This window comes from Pteronotus mesoamericanus, unplaced genomic scaffold (genome assembly GCF_021234165.1).
Source record: "Pteronotus mesoamericanus isolate MK-2021 breed Mesoamerican mustached bat unplaced genomic scaffold, CSHL_Meso_final contig_27, whole genome shotgun sequence".
In the NCBI taxonomy this organism is placed as follows: Eukaryota; Metazoa; Chordata; class Mammalia; order Chiroptera; family Mormoopidae; genus Pteronotus; species Pteronotus mesoamericanus.
In genome coordinates, this window is record NW_026555115.1 from 19585595 (window position 1) to 19605864 (window position 20270).

At 38.1% G+C, this 20270-nt stretch overlaps 1 protein-coding gene across 1 annotated transcript in view; it reads right to left on the bottom strand.

Annotated features, from left to right (window-relative positions):
- The window catches only part of GK5 (glycerol kinase 5), a 125038-nt gene that overhangs the window by 14855 nt on the left and 89913 nt on the right, over positions 1–20270 (bottom strand). Inside the window, exons 10-12 of the mRNA XM_054575089.1 lie at positions 19687–19813; positions 18601–18705; positions 7941–8035 (exon numbers count right to left, since the gene is read on the bottom strand). Coding sequence (XP_054431064.1) covers positions 7941–8035; positions 18601–18705; positions 19687–19813 — 327 coding nt within the window. The remainder of the gene's footprint in view (positions 1–7940; positions 8036–18600; positions 18706–19686; positions 19814–20270) is intronic.

Below are 20270 nucleotides of genomic sequence, written 5' to 3' on the forward strand. Positions count from 1 at the left end.
AAAACAGCCTGGTACTGACCTAAGAACTGGCACATAGATCAATGCAACAGAATAGAGAGCCCAGAAATAAACCTATGTTCAATTAATATCCAACAAAGGGTGCAGAAGCTTAAAATGGAGTAAAAATAGCTCCTTAAACAAATGGTGTTGGGAGAGCTGGAGAGCTATGTGCAAAAAAATGAGATTCGATCACCAACTTACAACATACACAAAAATAAACTCAAGATGGAGAAAAGACTTAAATATAAGTCATGACACCATAGGAGTCCTAGAGGAGAACATAGGAAGGAAACTCTCAGATATTCCAAGCAGCAATATTTTCCCCCAGAGCAAGGGACATAAAGGAAAGAATAAACAAAAGGGACTTCATCAAAATAAGAAGCTTCTGCTCAGCTAAAGAAAACATCAACAAATGAAAAGGGAACCAAATGTATGGGAAAATATATTTGCTAATGATACCTCAGACAAGGGTTTGATCTCCAAAATATATGAAGAACTCACATGACTCCACTCCAAGAAGACAAACAATCCAATTAAAAAATGAGCAAAGGACCTGAACAGACACTTCTCCAAGGAGGACATACACAGGGCCATAGGATGAAAGGATGCTCAGCATCACTAGCCATCAGAGGAATGCAAATTAAAACCACATGAGATACCACTTCACATCAGTCAGAATGGCCATCATCAAGAGACCAACAAACAACAAGTGCTGGCTAGGGTGGGGAGAAAAGGGAACCCTAGTACACTGTTGGTGGGAATGCAGACTGGTGCAGCCACTGTGGAAAAGTTTGGAATTTCCTCAGAAAACTAAAAATGGAACTGCCTTTTGCCCCAGTGATTCCATTGCCGGGATTATAACATAAGAATCCCAAAACACCAATTCAAAAGAACTTATGCACCCCAATGTTCATAGCAGCACAATTTACAATAGCTAAGTGGTAGAAGCAGTTGAAGTGCCCATCAGTAAATGAGTGGATCAAAAAACTATGGTATTTTTACACAATAGAATACTACACAGCAGAAAGAAAGAAGGAGCTCCTACTCTTCACAACAGCATGGATGGAACTGGAGAATTATGCTAAGTGACACAAGCCTAGTGAAAACATGGGATGAAAAATACGGTATGATCTTACCTTCAGCGGAATCTAATCAACAAAACAAACAAGCAAGCAAAATATAACCAGAGACTCTGAAATAAAGAACAAACTGACAGTAATCAGGGTGGGGATGGGGGGAGAGGATAACGTGGGAAAGAAGGGGAGGGGTGATCAAGGAACATGTATAAAGGACCCATGGACAAAGCCACAGGCAGGTAGGATCTAGGGTGGGAGGTGGTGATGTGCAGGGAGGTGATAAGCGGTGGAGGGAAACTGGAGACCACTGTACTTAAACACCAATTTTAAAAAAATGAATTTAGGACAGAGTAGGAATTCATAGTAAGGTTAGTTACTAGTACCATTTTTTTTTTTTTTTTTACCAAAACCCTTCCCACTACTACTTTCTTTATAACCTTTTCACTGCACCTTCTGAATACTTCCTTCTATTGTTAAATAAATTCCCCTAACCCTCAACAAATTCTGAGAAGCTCCCTCCACTTATTTTATGGTTGCTGTAACAAACCTGGTTCTGGGCTGGACAAATGGCTTCAGTTGTAGCTAGCTGGTGGACGTTCCCAGGCTTTCACAGCACAGGGACCAGAAGGAAATTATACTAACCTCTCCAACCACTCTAGGCCACTGTGTGTCTGCTTTAGCAGACATTTCCCTTCCCCTCTTAGGTCCACATCAACATCATGCTGTATTTCCCTTCACCTTTCCACTGCTCAGACATTGCAGTCACCCACAGAACCAGAGGTGGCATTCGCAGCACTTGCTGGCCACATCCCCTCCTAAGGAAACTCTGAATTCACAGGCCCTGTTTTCTCAAACAGCCATGTGTCATGCCCTAGTTCCACTGCCACTGCTATGACTGTAAGGAGTCAACACACCTGACTCAAAATCTGTTTAAAGCTTGAAAAAAGAAGGTGGTCCTACAGATTCCCTCCCCTGGAAATCTGAACTAGGAAACACTGAAAAAAGGACCATTAATGGCAAAAGGTGGAAAATGTACACACATTTACAAATTGCGAAGAAGCATAAGGAAATAATGACAGTTAAGTAGAAGTTATGAGGAAGAAAGGATACAGAGTAAAGCTGATAATGAGAAGAGAAAAGGAGACCCACAGGGAAGCAGGAACCACAAAGAACACTCAGAACTGCAAAACTGTTTTGTCGACTCTCTTCTAATCCCAGTCCTCAGGGAAACGTGAACAAAGCAGCTCCCCTGATGGGGGACTTGAGGAAGCCTGTTTCTTACAAAGCTAAGAGTCCTCACTAAGGCAGGACTTATCCTTTGAAGACTGGTACTGGGCACACAGTCCCATTCACTCTATTACTGCTACCATCACAGTAACCCTAATGTCAAGTACACAGCTACAGATTCTAGATCTGATACCTCTCATGAACACCCTCCTTGAGTATCCCCCTCCCCAGATCACAGCCCTGCTAGAGCAAAGCCACCACGACTGCACCGACTGATGCCAGCCCGTGGACTGCCTGATGCTCCCACACACCCGTTCCCTGAAGTTGCTGCCCCAGACACCCTCACTCTCCTCCAAGTTTCTTCAATGACCCTTTCTTAGTGGACTTTCTTGAGAAATTAGGCTATGAGGAGCCTTTAACATCCTGCACTCCTTTATCCATAGCTGTGACAATATTCTAAAAGTATCACAGATACCTGCCCCTTCCTTCCTTCCAGCCCTCTATCCCTCGTTTTCTCTAGTTACTGTTATAGGCAGCTTATAGGCCATCTTTCTCTTCTGTTCCAAACAGCTTATCATCAACACACTATTATTGTTTGAATTAACTTTCGGTTTCCTGTTAGGACTTTCATTTTATATTGGAAAATATTGGGCTTTGCAGGATTCCCTTACCCCTCCCCATCCCAACATTCTGCCAGGCTGCAATCATGACAGAACAGGGACATTTTTGTTATCAGTATGAAATTTAAAACTTCACCTGTAATAGTTTCCCCTAATCTTTTGGGCTTCAGAAATACTTAATTTTTTTATTACAATGATTTTTACAGGTATATGAATTGATGGAAAATGAAACACAGAGTTTCCAAGATATAGGCACTAAGTTTACCAGCACATTTTTAAAAATCAAAAGAATTCACAGTAACCTAATTAAATCCTACCTTCGCTGAAAACTATGCACCTAACCTTCTACCTTAAACTTCAATCACACAAACCTGCTTCATTCCCACTTCAGCCCTGAATGATACTTCAGTCACTTCACATCATCCTGAAGAGGGAGCAATGCACTCTCCATAGGCAGTTCAGAAACTTCAGAATACAGTATATAAAAGAAAATTATCGCAGATATTAAAGTAATTATCATTTAAAAATCTAGTTTGGGGAGAATCAAGACGGCAGAGGAGAAAGTGAAGTCACACTGACCTCCTCCCAGGACCAACCTGGAATTAGAACTAAATTGTGGAAAAATCGCCTGGAACAAACAACTGAACAAGAGCGAGAGAGGAGCCTTGTAACCTCAGAGACAGAAGAATCAGCTCTAGCACAATCTAACTGGTAAGGAGTGTGGTACAAAACTGAGAAGGCGGGCGGGGCGCCCACAGGCAGCACCAGAAGGATATCGAAATGGCCAGTTGGATCCCCCTGAGAAAAGCAGGGTCTAAACCAAAAGCGGGATGTTTAGCCCACAGCACCAGAGCCCAAAAACTACACAGAAAACAGCCAGCTGCAAAAAGTGGCAGGCTTGCTCTCTGCCAGAGACAGGCGGCCAGAGATGCAAAGAGCCTTCTATAGGACCAATGCAAAATTTTTATTTGCAGCCTCTTACCCTGGTCTCTGGCAAAGAGGGGGGAGAGTGGGCTAAAGACACCTGAGGAGACACTGGGGGAGGCGGCTTCGGGGAGAGAACTGAGAGAGTAGCCGGCAGAATCTCAGTGCTGGCTCATCCCCCATGCGGCAGCAGCCATCTTGCTCAGGCAGAGACCACTCGCCCTGAGCGGCACTAGCATCAATGGACCCCTAACCCCGTCCCCAGGTGGGATTCCACTGCTCCCTGTGCACTCGAAGCCACCTGCTGAGTGCAGAGTGGCAGCCACAGACAGTAGATACCTGGCTAAAGGGAGCTCAGAAAGGTCTGGAGACACTTACAGAGAGACTAGGGACGGAGGCTTTGGGGAGAGAAGGGAGAGAGTAGCTGGCAGGATGCCAGTGCAGACTCCTCCCCCATAGAGCAGCAGTGTGAGAGGACCCAATAACCCTGCCCCCAGGAGGGATTCCATCCCACCCTGAGCTGTCTAAGGCGGCCTGCTGAGTGCAGAGAGAATAGATTAACAGCTGAAGGGGACAGCCACAAACAGTAGATTACTGGAATTCTCCAACAGACTGCCACAGGTCAGACAGGGTCAACATCTGACATCATCACAGGCAGATCCAAGAAGAAAAAATGGTCTCCTACCACAGAAGTTCACATCACAAAGCCAGGAAATCAAGACAGATCAACTTAAGAAGCAGAAGCAAAAGAGAAGAGTCTCACAAATAATGGGAAGACAAAGAAATACGCCCCACTTCAAGGGAAAGGAGGAATCCCCACAAAGAGAACTAAATGAAATAGAGGCAAGTAAACTATCAGATACTGAGTTCCAAACAACAGTTCTAAAGAAGCTCAATGAGCTCAGTGAGCTCAGAGAGAATTACCAAAAACTACAGGGAAACTATGAGGACCTTACCGCAAACTATGTCAGCATGAAAAAGGACATAGAAACTACCAATGAGAGACAAGAGGAAATGAAGAATACCATTTCTGAATTGAAGAACACAGTAGAAGGAATCAAAAGCAGGCTAAATGAAGCTGAGGGCCGAATCAGCAAGCTGAAGGATAAGGTAGAATAAAGCTCCCAGGAAGAGCAAGAAAATGAAAAAAGACTCAAAAAGAATGAAAGGCATTTCGGGAAATGCAGGAAAACCTGAAACGTAATAATATCCATATAATAAGGATACCAGAAGGAGAAGAGGATGAGGAAGGGATAGAGAACCTGTTTGAAAAAGTAATGATGGAAAACTTCCCTAATTTGGAGAGAGAAAAAGTCACACAAGTCCAGGAAGCACAGAGGGTCCCATTCAAGACGGACCCAATGAGGCCCTCTCCAACACATCATCATTAAAATGGCAAATATCGCAGACAAACTGAGAATCCTAAAGGAAGCAAGGGAGAAACCGGTAGGAACATATAAGGGAGCCCCAATACGGCTAGCAGCTGACTTCTCAAGAGAAACACTACAAGCCAGAAGAGAATGGCAAGAAATATTCCAAGTCATGAAAAGCAAAGGCCTGCAACCAATACTGCTCTACCCAGCAAGGCTCTCCATTAAAATGGAAGGCGAGATAAGGAGTTTCCCAGACAAAAGAAGGCTACAAGATTACACCTCCACCAAAGCAGCACTGCAAAATATGCTAAAGGGGCTGTTTTAAGGAGATGAAGAAAAAGAATCTATGAATACCCCATTCCTTTCTCAGTCACCAATACTTGATATTACCAATATTTTTAATACTTAATCTGATTGTGACAATGATGTGCTATTTTAATTGTTACTTTACTATTGGTTGAAACTAAACCTGTTTTTGTAGATTTCTTGCCTATTGCTATTATTTTTTAAAAAGCTTTAAATGACTTTTTGGTATTCTTTATCCATTTTTTGATTAAAGGTTTGTCGAACTTTTTTCCCTAAAAATCCCCCAAAAGCCCCTCTTAACCATGTTTTAGATGTATTGCAAATACTTTCCTATTCTATTCCTTGTCCTTTAACTTTTTTTATATGTATATTACTATAGAGTCTTAAATGTTTAATATAGTCATGGTGTCAATATTTTACTTTATAGCTTCTGGGTTTGAATATGTTACTTCAGGGTAATAAAAATATTATTTTGCATTTTCTCCTAAAACTCCTCAGATTCTACACACTGATTTTTAACTCACCTGAATATTTCTTGTATAATGTGTGAAATAGGGCTCTATATTTGTTTTACTTCTAGTAATAGTGGTCCATGCACTTTATTTACTGAATAAGCCTTATTTTCCCCATTGATTTGAAATATCAACTTAATCACATATTATATTGTTAGATATATTCCATTGTCTCTATAATGCTCATTATACTTCATTGATCTACTTGATTACTTCTGTGCTGGCATCATGTAGGTTTAATTGCTGAGACTTATAATGGATTTAATTTTTTTTAATATTTTATAATTAACTTTGACATTTAAAAAAATAAATAAAATCAATCTGCATTTAAGAAAGAAAGAGAGAGAGAGAGAGATGGAACTCCTACCTTCTGCAACAACATGAATAGAACTGGAGAATATTAAGCTAAGTGAAATAAACCAGTTGATGAAAGACAAATATCATATGATCTCAACTATAAGTGGACTCTATTCAACAAAATAAACTAACGAACAAAATAAACCACAGGCACGGAAACATGGAGCAGACTGAAAGTGACCAGGGGGGATGGGGAAAGAGGAGAATGGTGGAAAGAAGGGGAAGGGACTAGACAAAGAACATGTATGAATGGACACGGACAACAGAGTGGGAACTGACTGCAGGAGAGGGGTGGGGGTGGGATGAGTGGAGGGGGGTAAAATGGTAAAAATTGAGACAACTGTAATAGAATAAACATAATTTATAAATTAAAAAAAATAAGAATAAAAATTGAAAAATATAAAAAATAAAAATCCAGTTTGGAAATAATGGTATTTTTAGAGATTTAAAGCATTCTGATCTAATTGTTTTTCACCAGCTTCTAAATTCTCTGATCCAAACTTTCAAATTTTGAACTTTTTTGTACCTTATTTTTTATAATACAGTAAGAAATGGACTAGAAGGAAAATTTTATTTTTTGAAAGGAAGCTATTTAGAGTGGGATTAAAAGGTCTGGTATAAGTTTTCTCAAAAAGAAAAAGATAAAAAAAGAAAATTTGTTCATAGTAATATACCTGAAGAATTTTTTTAAAAAAATCTTTGTAACAATATACTAATATTAAAGGTAGTATCACAGGTCTTTCAATTAAATACAGTTAAATATTACAAAATCAAGTCTTTTATGGGACTCACTTTCTGATTAGACAAAGTTACCAATACTCTATCACAGTAAGAAATTTGGATTTTTTTAAATTTAATATAACTTACTAAGAACTGTAAAATACACACATACAGATGTGGGGAAAGGCACATATATGTACCTTTCCATTATTTTTCTAAATCTCAATGATACACTTTCTCTAAGCACTGATATATTTCCCTCCACTGGGAAATGGCTATTTTGATCATGATAAAATAATCCTAGGTCTGCCCTGACTGGTGTGGCTCAGTGGGTTAAGCATCATCCTGCAAACCAAAAGGTTGCTGGCTCAATTCCAGTCAGGGCACATGGCTGGGTTGCACATGGCTGGGTTGCAAGCCAGGTCCCAGGTTGGGGGTGTACAAAAAGCAACGGATGGATGTTTCTCTTGCACGTCGAGGTTTCTTTCCCTCTCTTTCTCCCTCCCTCCTGTCTCTCTAAAAAATATAAATAAATAAAGTCTTTATTTAAAAAATACAATCCTAGGTCTTATGTAAAAGTTCTATGTTAAACCTGCCAACTTTGATTTCCAAAGGGATGAAGTTCTAAGCAAAAGCCAGATGAATTTGCTATGTTCTCTGATGGAATTCACACTGTTAAACCATAGTTACTCAGCCCTAGAATGTACCTTTCACTTTAGTTCTGTTGAGTACCCAAATTTTCGGGTAAGAAAGTGGCAGGTACATAATTTTAGGTGTGGATATGAGAACAGAATGTTTAATTACCATTAAATATTTTTTACTTACCTGCAATCCACTAAAAGATGGAACAAAATAAACTCCTTCAGAATCTTCCAAACTTTTGGCCATTTTTTCAGTCTCAGCAGCATCTGTGAAAAGATCTGTAAACACAAAAACAAACAAACAAATAAAAACTCTAAAACAAAATGAAGGGGTTGGCGAGGGACATAGAATTATGTTATATGACTAGTGTTTACCTGCACCCACATTTATTATAACTTTAATATGAAAGGTTACTCATTTGAAAGGGCCAACACAAAGGCCAATCTGCTCTAGTACTGTCTGGGCCTCATTTTCAGAGCGCATGGAAGGGGCAAGAGAGACAGAGGGCACTCTTAGGCTGCGTATCCAGCCGGCCTTACTTTTCTCTTTAAGGATATTCATGTTGTTTAAAAATATCAATTCTGTATCTTTTTTGGCATTAAAAATGTATTCTCCTAAGGATAATACCCATTCCAGTTTTCTGATGAATATATCTTCTGCCTAGAATAATAAAGAGAATCAACTGAAAAACTACCGGATCTACTGCTCAATAAGGGTCAGGAACATATAGATATATCAAAAGTAAATATTTTAAAAACAGAAAACAAACAAGATCTAATTCATTTAGTGTGCTTTTAACTGATATTGATATATATATATCTATCTATATATATATATAGATAGATATATATATATCTATATAATACATACAGGAAAATACACAAATCCTAAGTGTATAGCTCAATGTATTTCCACAGTGTGAATACACCCATGTAACCAACACCCGGATCAAGATACAAACTTCTTTGTTACCATGCTTATGAGATTCATTTGTTTTGTTACCAGTAGTTGTACTTTATTCATTCTCACCCCTGCAAGGTACCATTGCATGACCATACACAATTGATTAAACTATTCTACAGCTGATACGCATATGAGTAGTTTCCAGATTTGGGGTAATATATAGTTGTATGCCTTCTTTTGGGGGGGACATATGCCTATATTTCTGTTTGCTACATACCAAGGGATGAAATTCCTAGACCTAGGATCTTCATATTTAGGACTAGCTTTAGCAGATACTGCTATACTGTTTTCCAAAGTGGTTCTACCAATTGAAGGCTCCTCTCAGCAGTATGAGAGTTGCAGTTATCGCATACTCTTGCCAACAATTGATACTGTTTTTCATTTTAGGTATTTTGCTGGTATTATATGATGGTTTGGATTTGTATTTCTTTCCTTACTAGTGAAGTTGCAATCCTTTTCATTTGTCATTTGGATATCCTTCTTTGTAAGGTAACACCTGAATGAGCATGTGGGACTGACAACATAGATCAGGTGAAAGAGCTCAGAAATCAGTCATAATAAATATTGCTGGCTTTATACAGCCTTAATTAAGTTGCTTTTATTTTAGCATGTTTTTATTCTTATAATGAAGAATTGATAAAATACAAGAAGTTTAAGAAACATTTATATTAAAAGTCAAGTTAATGAGGACCAATCAATAATTATAAATTTTACTCAAAATGACACTTATCAGAACCATAAGTCACATTCACTTGGTCAAAAGGTCCAGATAACACATCAAAATGTCTGTAGCATTTTAAAAACTAATATTAAAAAGAAAACATTGGTTTTGAAATCTATACTTATAAAAAATCATGTTCAAATGTTTAAATTTTTTAATCAGAATGTGGAAAACATACTAGATGGTTGATTTAAAGAACATTTTTGGTAACAGATGAAGATAGTTCAGCAGATTTTTCTTAAGATTGTTGAAGCTGCAAACATTGATTTCTGAACTAACAGCATTTTTTATAATAAGGATACAGATACAGATCAGCATCATTAGATTATGTAGCACAATTGCCTGAATATTCTTGGAGAAAAATAAATTGAAAGTGATTATTAAGGAAAAAAAAATCTAGTTTATCCACATTCTTCACTGATTGTTCCATTCTGGCTTGAAGAATTTGTCCAAACAATCTTCCACTTAAACTGTTCTTAAATGGATTTATTGATGAAGAGTCTTTTGGGGTAAATAGACTTTATTCTGTCTCTCCCACTGAATACAATAAAGAATCCTGGATGGAACTCAGGGACACATGATCTGAGAACCAGAAGAATAACCCAGCAGGCTGGCAGTGGAACTCTAAGTACCACCAAGCCAGCAGAAATTTTCCTGCTTTTTTACTTCCTCTGCTATAGTCTGGCCTAGACTCAGGACAGCCTGAAATCAGAAATGTGGGTCTATATACTGGGTACAAATAAGCCTCCTCTTTCTGGTCTGAGGAGCAGGAGTAGAACAGAGAGTGGGGAAACTACCCCATTGTGTGTGTGTGTGTGTGTTTCATTCTACCTGAAAAAGGGGGAGGAGGGAGAGAGAAAGAACAAAAATAGAGCTTCAGGGGTCATTAGGAAAATGTCTAATATTTCTATCATTTAAATTCCAGAAGAAGACAAAGAATGTACTTCAGAAAAACTATTTGAAGAAAAAAAATGTCTGTACTCTTCCCACAGAGAAATAAAATGAAGTACTGATACATATAAAAACATGGGATGAATCTCAAAGCCATTATGCTGAGTAAAAGAAACAATCCCAACTGATTATATACTTAATGAATCTAGTTACTGTATATGATATTATGGAAAAGGTAAAAGTACAGGGATGGAGAAAAGATTAAATTGCTGCCAGATTAGATTGGGATAGGGATTGAAAACAAAGGAGTGTATAGGTAACTTGGGGGATGGTGACAGTGTTTAGTACAACAGTCACATTCCTGATTGTGTTAATGGTTATTCAGTCTATATAGTTCTTAAAACCAGTAGAACTATATCCCAAAATACCAAACCAAACACAATCACTATAAATATATAGATATAGTATGTGGATAGATGAAAAGACAGATTGAGTATGATGGTGGTTTCACAGATGTATATTTTGTCAACACTCACTGAACGTTTTAAAAAGGTGAATTTAATTATATGTAAATTCAACCTCAATAAAGTTGATTTAAAATTATTTTGAGAGGGGAGGCAAGACAGCAGAGGAGTGAATGGAAGTCGCACTGGCCTCTTCCCAGGACCAATCTGGAATTACAACTAAATTGTGGAAAAATCACCCAGAACAAACAACTAAACGAGAGTGAGAGAGGAGCCTTATAACCTCAGACAGACGGAAGGATCAACTTTAGCGCAACCTAACTTGTAAGGAGTACAGTAGAGGCTGGAGAAGGCAGGCACAGTGCCCACGGGCGTCAGCACCAGACGGATATTTAAATGGCCAGTGGGATCCCCTTAGGAATAGTGGGGTCTAACCATAAGCAGAAATCCATGGTCTACAGCACCAGAGCCCACAAAGTACACAGATAACAGCCAGCTGTGAAAGGCGGTAGGGTTGCTCTCTGACAGAGGCAGATGGCTGGACACACAAAGAGCTATTTAAAGGGCCAACGCATAAATTTTTCTACGCAGCCACTTACCCTGAGCTCTGGCAAAGGCAGAGCCAGAGTCTGCTAGAGATGCCTGAGGAGAGACTGGAGACAGAGGCTTTAAGGAGAGAACGGAGAGTAGCCAGTGGGATATCTGTGCTGACTCCTCCCAAATACGGCTCAAGCAGACCACTCCCCTGAGCGGCAGCAGTATGAGAGGACCCAATAACCCTGCCCCCAGGAGGGATTCCATCCCACCCTGAGCTGTCTAAGGCGGCCTGCTGAGTGCAGAGAGAATAGATTAACAGCTGAAGGGGACAGCCACAAACAGTAGATTACTGGAATTCTCCAACAGACTGCCACAGGTCAGACAGGGTCAACATCTGACATCATCACAGGCAGATCCAGAAAGTAAAAACAGCAGTCTCCAACCATAGAAGTTCACACCGCAAAGTCAGAAAATCAAGACAGATCAACTTAAGAAGCAGAAGCAAAAGAGAAGAGTCTCACAAATAATGGGAAGACAAAGAAATACGCCCCACTTCAAGGGAAAGGAGGAATCCCCACAAAGAGAACTAAATGAAATAGAGGCAAGTAAACTATCAGATACTGAGTTCCAAACAACAGTTCTAAAGAAGCTCAATGAGCTCAGTGAGCTCAGAGAGAATTACCAAAAACTACAGGGAAACTATGAGGACCTTACCGCAAACTATGTCAGCATGAAAAAGGACATAGAAACTACCAATGAGAGACAAGAGGAAATGAAGAATACCATTTCTGAATTGAAGAACACAGTAGAAGGAATCAAAAGCAGGCTAAATGAAGCTGAGGGCCGAATCAGCAAGCTGAAGGATAAGGTAGAATAAAGCTCCCAGGAAGAGCAAGAAAATGAAAAAAGACTCAAAAAGAATGAAAGGCATTTCGGGAAATGCAGGAAAACCTGAAACGTAATAATATCCATATAATAAGGATACCAGAAGGAGAAGAGGATGAGGAAGGGATAGAGAACCTGTTTGAAAAAGTAATGATGGAAAACTTCCCTAATTTGGAGAGAGAAAAAGTCACACAAGTCCAGGAAGCACAGAGGGTCCCATTCAAGACGGACCCAATGAGGCCCTCTCCAACACATCATCATTAAAATGGCAAATATCGCAGACAAACTGAGAATCCTAAAGGAAGCAAGGGAGAAACCGGTAGGAACATATAAGGGAGCCCCAATACGGCTAGCAGCTGACTTCTCAAGAGAAACACTACAAGCCAGAAGAGAATGGCAAGAAATATTCCAAGTCATGAAAAGCAAAGGCCTGCAACCAATACTGCTCTACCCAGCAAGGCTCTCCATTAAAATGGAAGGCGAGATAAGGAGTTTCCCAGACAAAAGAAGGCTACAAGATTACACCTCCACCAAAGCAGCACTGCAAAATATGCTAAAGGGGCTGTTTTAAGGAGATGAAGAAAAAGAATCTATGAATACCCCATTCCTTTCTCAGTCACCAATACTTGATATTACCAATATTTTTAATACTTAATCTGATTGTGACAATGATGTGCTATTTTAATTGTTACTTTACTATTGGTTGAAACTAAACCTGTTTTTGTAGATTTCTTGCCTATTGCTATTATTTTTTAAAAAGCTTTAAATGACTTTTTGGTATTCTTTATCCATTTTTTGATTAAAGGTTTGTCGAACTTTTTTCCCTAAAAAATCCCCCAAAAGCCCCTCTTAACCATGTTTTAGATGTATTGCAAATACTTTCCTATTCTATTCCTTGTCCTTTAACTTTTTTTATATGTATATTACTATAGAGTCTTAAATGTTTAATATAGTCATGGTGTCAATATTTTACTTTATAGCTTCTGGGTTTGAATATGTTACTTCAGGGTAATAAAAATATTATTTTGCATTTTCTCCTAAAACTCCTCAGATTCTACACACTGATTTTTAACTCACCTGAATATTTCTTGTATAATGTGTGAAATAGGGCTCTATATTTGTTTTACTTCTAGTAATAGTGGTCCATGCACCTTATTTGTTGAATAAGCCTTATTTTCCCCATTGATTTGAAATATCAATTTAATCATACATTACTTTGTTAGACAGATATATATATTTGTTTCTAGAATGCTCATTTTATTTAATTTAAGTATTTCTCCACTGGTGTCACGTTGTTTTACTTGCTGAGACTTTACAATCGATTTAAATTTTTTAATATTTTATAATGGATCTGGACATTTAAAAAATAGATAAATAAAATCAATCTGCATTTAAAAAAAGAAAGAAAGAAGGAAATCCTACCTTTTGTGACAACATGGATGGAACTGGAGAGTATTACGCTAAGTGAAATAAGCCAGCCAGTAAAAGACAAATACCACATGATATCACCTATAAGTGGAATCTATTCAACAAAATAAACTAGCAAACAAAATAAACCACAGGCAAGGAAACATGGAGCAGACTAAGTGACCGGAGGGGATGGGGAAGGAGGAGAATAGTGCAAAGAAGGAGGAGGGACTAGACAAATAACATGTATGAATGACCCATGGACATGGACAACAGAGCGGGAATTGACTGTAGAGATGGGGGTAGGGTGGGATGGGTGGAGGAGGGTAAAGGGGAAAAACTGAGACAACTGTAATAGAATAAACATGATTTAAAAATAAAAATTTTTAAAAATAGTATAGGAAATGGAGAAGCCAAAGAACTTACATGCATGACCCATGGACATGAACTAAGGGGGTGAAGGTAGTGCTGGTGGGAGGGGGTTGTAGGGTGGAGGAAAATAAAGGGGAGAGAAAAAAAATGGGACACTGTAATAGCCTAATCAATAATATATATATATATATATATTTTTTTTTTTTTAATGTAATAAGTCATTACACCAGATCAAAACTCCTTGGGTGTAAAACCAAAGATGCTGCCTGGAGTCCCTAAAGTCACATCCCATGAGTAAGGTGAAACGTAACTGAGGCTAAGAAATGATTTTTAATTCAGTATAAATGGGAAAATGTCTGTCTCTCACCTGCCCCTGCCCACTATCTGCTCACCTGCTATAAAAAGCTTTATGGTTAAAAATGGTTAATTGACTTGATGGATCCATTTTTTCCCTCTGCCTCTCTACTCTCTGCCTCAATTCAGTTACCTCTCTCTCCTCTAAACTCCCATTTTTTTAAATTTGAATATTTCATGCATTGACTAAAGTTGTGTACGTTCCCTCTGTTTGTCAGAATAATGATCCCTGCGAATGCCCACCTGCACATCCCCATAGACTCTGAAGATGTGTTAAGAACCTTGAGATAGTTTCCAGAATTATCTGGGTGGGCCCAATCTAATCATGTGAGTCTTGGGGAAAGAAAAACAAAAACAAAAACCAGAATGTTTCCTGGCTGTCATGAGTAAGAGGAAGACATCATTACAAAAGAAGGGTCTGTAAAATGCAACTTTACTGGCTTTAATGATTGAGGTAAGGAGCCATGAGCCAAGCTAGGCAGACAGCCTGTTCTGGAAGCCAGAAAAAGGAAGTAAATGGATTCTCCTCTAAACTCGGTAGAAAGAATGCAGCCCTGGATTTTAGCCTGGTCAGACTTCTCACCTCCACAACCGTAAGACAATAAGAAAACACACACTTGCCTTCCAATGGACTGTAAACTCTTTGAGAACAGGTGTCTTTTTCTTTGCCTCATAATACTTACTCAGTGCCTAATACAAGGTAAGCAATGTGTCGATGTTATCTTAATCTTGTTTCTCCTTTTACATCTGTATCTGTAGGAGCCACCTGTTATGCTCAGTTGAACTTGGTCACCTTCCTTCAGGGTGCTTTATGATCTTAAATAGTCTCTGTTTTCTTTCAGGTCAGGCTTATGGGGTTGGCAGGCAGTGAGAGATAAGGAAGTGAACACCCTTGGCTCTTGAGTTTGAGTTCCTCAAAGTATGAGGAAGATGAGGCCTCTCCCCTCAGCTTGGACGAAACAGTAGTGATGTCCACTGTTAGCAAGCTCTCCCAGGGCTGAGCAAGCCAGCTCCTTCTCCACTGCTGAGTGGATTTTCTCTTGGCTCAAGAGGCTGGTTGCAATGGAGAACATCTAGAGGGTCCTTACCAGGATCTAGCATTTTCACAATAGCAGACAGGTCCACAAAGTCAATGTTTGCACTCCAGGCTCCCTACATGTCTGGGTTCCACTCCAGCCTCAAGGGTGAGCCTTGCTCAGCTTACTGTCTGTCATGCCAGCAGGACAAGAGGGAGACAGGCCCCTGTACAAAGGCCCGCTCACTAGCAGTGAAACATGCATATTCACCACCACCTACATTAGTTCACATTTGAGAAAATGTTTATCTCATCTCCTCTAATGAGGGAGACTGGCTTTTTGGGGAAGATACCCAGAGAGAAGGAACAAGTTCCCAGTAAACAAGAGTTCTGGGTAATTTAAATGTGTGCTGAAGTCTTATCGGAGTTGCCTGAGGCAGGCAGATGTGACCTGTAGCAATTAAAAGTGGCACTGCTAGGGAAAAAATGTCCCTTGACTCATGCTACTAGAGGACAGCAGAGGTGGAAACTCCCTCAGTTATAGAACAGAAATAGGGACTTCCTTCAGTGCCCTACATAGGTCAGTTAGGGCCTTCCTCACTGGTTCTGTCTGCATGAACTGCTCTTTGACCAACTGCCTCTCCCACCTTCTCCACTTGCACTCTTTCTTCAGGGCTCAGTTCCAACATTACTTCTTTAAAGAAACCCCTGATTCTCTAGGGGTTTCTCTGTAGACAAAGCCCTCTCTTCAGAAAGGTATCACTGATCCCACAATTATGTCCTTCCAGGTGCTCATAATGTCTATAACCTCCATGAGGTCAGGGCTTGACTGGTATCTTAGCATGTTCAGTTCTAGGCACGTAATGAGCACTCAATCACTTGTTAACTGAAAGAAAGCTGGAAGACATAAAAATATTCATAAGAGTGAGATAGTAAAACAGAACAAAGTAAAGGGGAGCAGAAATGAGCCAAATTAAAAATTAAGAAGATGATCACATAGGGACCCAAATGTGGAGGCCAAAGGGAAAAAGAAGTGAGAGAGAACTGGACTGTGTGAAAAAGATTAAGAAAATACACCAAAAAATCAAGATGAAACTGGTTTAAAATAGCTTTTATGCCTGAGTCTGAGTTGTACAACCCAGTAAAGACATGGAAGGAAGCCCCACTCAGTGAAACAAGCTCAGCATATCATACAAGGATACAAAGGCTCATACTACACACCTTCAAGGAAATGACAGTTACTCAAGCTCTTACTTACTGTGTTTCTCCTGAATACATTGTAGTTATACTTTTAGATATACCCATTAAAGGGAATTCTCAGAATAGAAAGATATTCAAATAGATGTTGACTTTTTGTATGAATTTCAGACAGACACATACCAGTAATGTTTAGCTATGCCAAGCATTCAAATTTTAAAGTAAATAATTCAACTCTAAATTCTCTCTCCCTCCAACTAAACCAACAATTCTGTGTTCCTGCCAGAGATGCAACTGGCCTTTAGTAGGGTATTGTGCCTCTACCAGAAATCACATCACTTTTCTAGGTCAGGGCCTTTTAGCTCTATCTCACAGAAAGGAGTTTTCATTACTTGAGAATCACAACAGAGGAGCCTCAGCTCCGATGGGTAGCGAAAATGGTTCTCACTGACATATGCATGTAATGTCATATACAACTCGAGGCTGATCTTTTCTTAAAGATGAACGTGAAATTATTCTGCTTTTTCTTTGCATCTTATGAGAAGAAATAAAATTAATAAAAAATATAACTAACAGAGAAGAAATATATAACCTATAGTTTCTATTTCAGAAAATCTAGAGTTATCTAAAGATACACATCTGAAAAATTATAAGTAAACTTGAGAAGAGTTAAGTGATAAAAAACTTTGAAATAAAATTTATTTCAATAAGTAATCTTACACTTATCATGTAGATGAAGGCTTATAGACAAAGAGAAAAAAAAAGAAAGGAAGAAATGGCTTGGCATTTTCCTCCTAGAGTATATGTTTTCTATTAGAGTATAGTATATTTTTGTCTTTAAACTTATCAGCTAAGTTCAAACAGCAAAGTAGAAAGTCGGAGCCTGCTCCATAATTTAATCATCAGAGAGTCATTGTTAATACTTTGGTATATAACGTCTCACAACTTACGCAAAAAATATGGTTGTGTAATATACAGGCTATTCATTATTCATTAAACAGTAGCGAAAAGGAGGAAACAACCCAAATGTACATCAATTGATAAACTGCAATACAGCTATACTATGGAATATTATTCAGCAATAAAAAGAAATGAAGAACTGGCATATACTGCAACAAAGGCAAACCTCAAAAACATTAGGCTGAAAGAAACGAGTTACAAAAGACCACATATTATATGATTCCAACCATACAAGACTGTGGTAATGGTTACACAACTCTGTGAAAATACTAAAAAGATTGTTCATGAATTGTATCTCAATAAAGCTACTTTTAAAAAAGCAAAAAATATTTACACAGGCAACTGCTTCATCCCCTTTTACATATGTCCCACTATATGGATACACTGGCATTTACTTATCAAATACTTTATTATTAGGTAGGAAAATATTTCTAATTGCTGCATTAAACACCCTTGTATGTATATACTTTTGCACACCTGTCTAATTATTTCTTTAGGAAACCAAAAATAGAGCTGTGGACAAAAGGCTGCATTCAATTATATTGCCTGATGGTCCTCAAGAAAGGCCATACTAATTAATATTCATTCCAATGGAAAACAGTATTATTTTCTCTACAATCCCACTGATGTTGAGCATACTGAACTAATTAAACTCTGATAATAGATGACATCATTTTTAAAAGTGTATTTCCTTGATTATTTAATTTAAACAGCATTTTTAATCATTTGATATATGAAATACTTATACCTCCGTCCTTGTTTTTCATTATCTTCATTAATTTTTCTGACACATGCGACACATAGTTCTCACCAATATTTCTTTTAATTTTGCTTTATGGCATCTCTCTCCATACACACTCTAATATTTTATATACTTAAATCTATTCTTCTTTATCTTTACGGTATCTGGCTTAACACCTAGCCTTTTACTATCCTAATATCCTAAAAATAACATTCTGTATTTTCTTCCAGCATATGGCAGTTTACTTCACATTTCATTTGAGCAATCCATTCATTCCCTATTGATCTGCCATCCTTTAATTCTGGCCTGTGCCATCTGTGTACAGGATGACTTACCTAGTTGTTGAGCCCATTTTATGGCAGTACCAGTGTCTCCTGCATTGCCTTCAGCTAAGCATACAACCTCTTGCCCAATCTTCCACCCAATTAACGGATAAAAGCCTTAAAAACAAACAATGTAATTAATATAGTAAATAATTCACTGGAGAGTCATCTACAATGGAATAATTTAATTAACTAAAAAAATAGCAAAAAATCCGTAAAGTCAGAATGCTTGGGGTCAAATCCCAGTCTTCTTTCCTTTACTGGCTGTGGCCTTAAAAGTTTCTAACTTTTTAGCCTCAGTTTCCTCAGCTAAAATGGTCTACCTCAGAGAGCAGCCTCAGAGAATAAACTGAATTAATACATTTAAAAAATGTAGCACAATGCCTGGCATATAATATGAATAAATATTAGCTTTTATTAGCTTTGCATATCAATGTTTCTGGAAACACAGAAAGAATATTTTAATTAAGAAATAAAAGGTTATTATGAGATTGGTTTGGTTGAGAACTGTCTCATCTATTGCATTTATCTGGTTTCTAAACAAGCCTCCTAGACAGAAACAATCTCATAGAATGATCAACATTTTTTTTTATCCTCCATTTTCCCAGTTAGAGAAAAAGGAAGAGCTTTTGGAAGCCATCCTGGTGGTTACACAATCTAGATTTCTTGATTTATATGTCCCAGGATTTCTCCCATTAGAGAGAACAAATTCTTAAAAATTGTCAATAATATGCAGGGATCACTAGTTGAGAACTATCACCTCCAAAAAAATCACAAAAAGAAAAATAATTTCTTACATATAAAAGATATTTTAGAGACTTAGAAAGATGTTTAAACACATATAACATATTAAAAGCAAATTTTTGGAAAGCTAACCAAAATACCTTAATCCTTCTAAATTTTCCTATAACATCTCTCTCATTTTTTCTGCTTTTAATTTAAAGATAAAGGGAAATGGGGATTAACTGTCTCTAAGAATAATAATGAAAAGTATATTAGAGAATATCCTTAACATACAATGGGAAAATGGTATCATAAAACTTAAATATGCAAAAGTGATATTTTTATTAATAAAGAGGATAAATTCTAATCATTTACCTCCAACGTTCTGCTGAGGGTTATTTCCAGTATTAATATCCAAAAATGTCCCAGTTCCCATAGTTAATTTCACATCACCTGTCTGGAAGCAGCACTCTCCAAACATGGCTGATTGCTGGTCGGCCACCTGCCAAAAATGTTCAAACATAACAACTTTGGGCCCTTAGCATGGCCCAGTTCACTGTATCCCACTGTCTCAGTTAATGTATTCTCATGGTTCAGCATTTTCTTCTCTTTTTCCCTTTTCCTTAAAAAAAAAATCTAGAGAGAACAGGGAGCAGTAACTATAGGATAAGAGTCTCTCTGGGACTAATATTGTATGGATAACTGATGTGCCTCAGGAATTTTTAGTGGCCACCCTACTTCATGAGTTTTAAATATTATAGGAATAATCTTAGAAATAAAGTCAGAATAAAAATTATGCAGAAAAAAGACCAAGATTTTTGTTAACATCTTACAAGTGGTTTCATTCATTAGTCAAATAATTGACCTCACAAATTTGTCTTTTGCAAGAGTGATAAGGGTATGCTTAACTACATCTATCTACCAACCATACATTCTGTTAATACAGTTAAATGTAGATA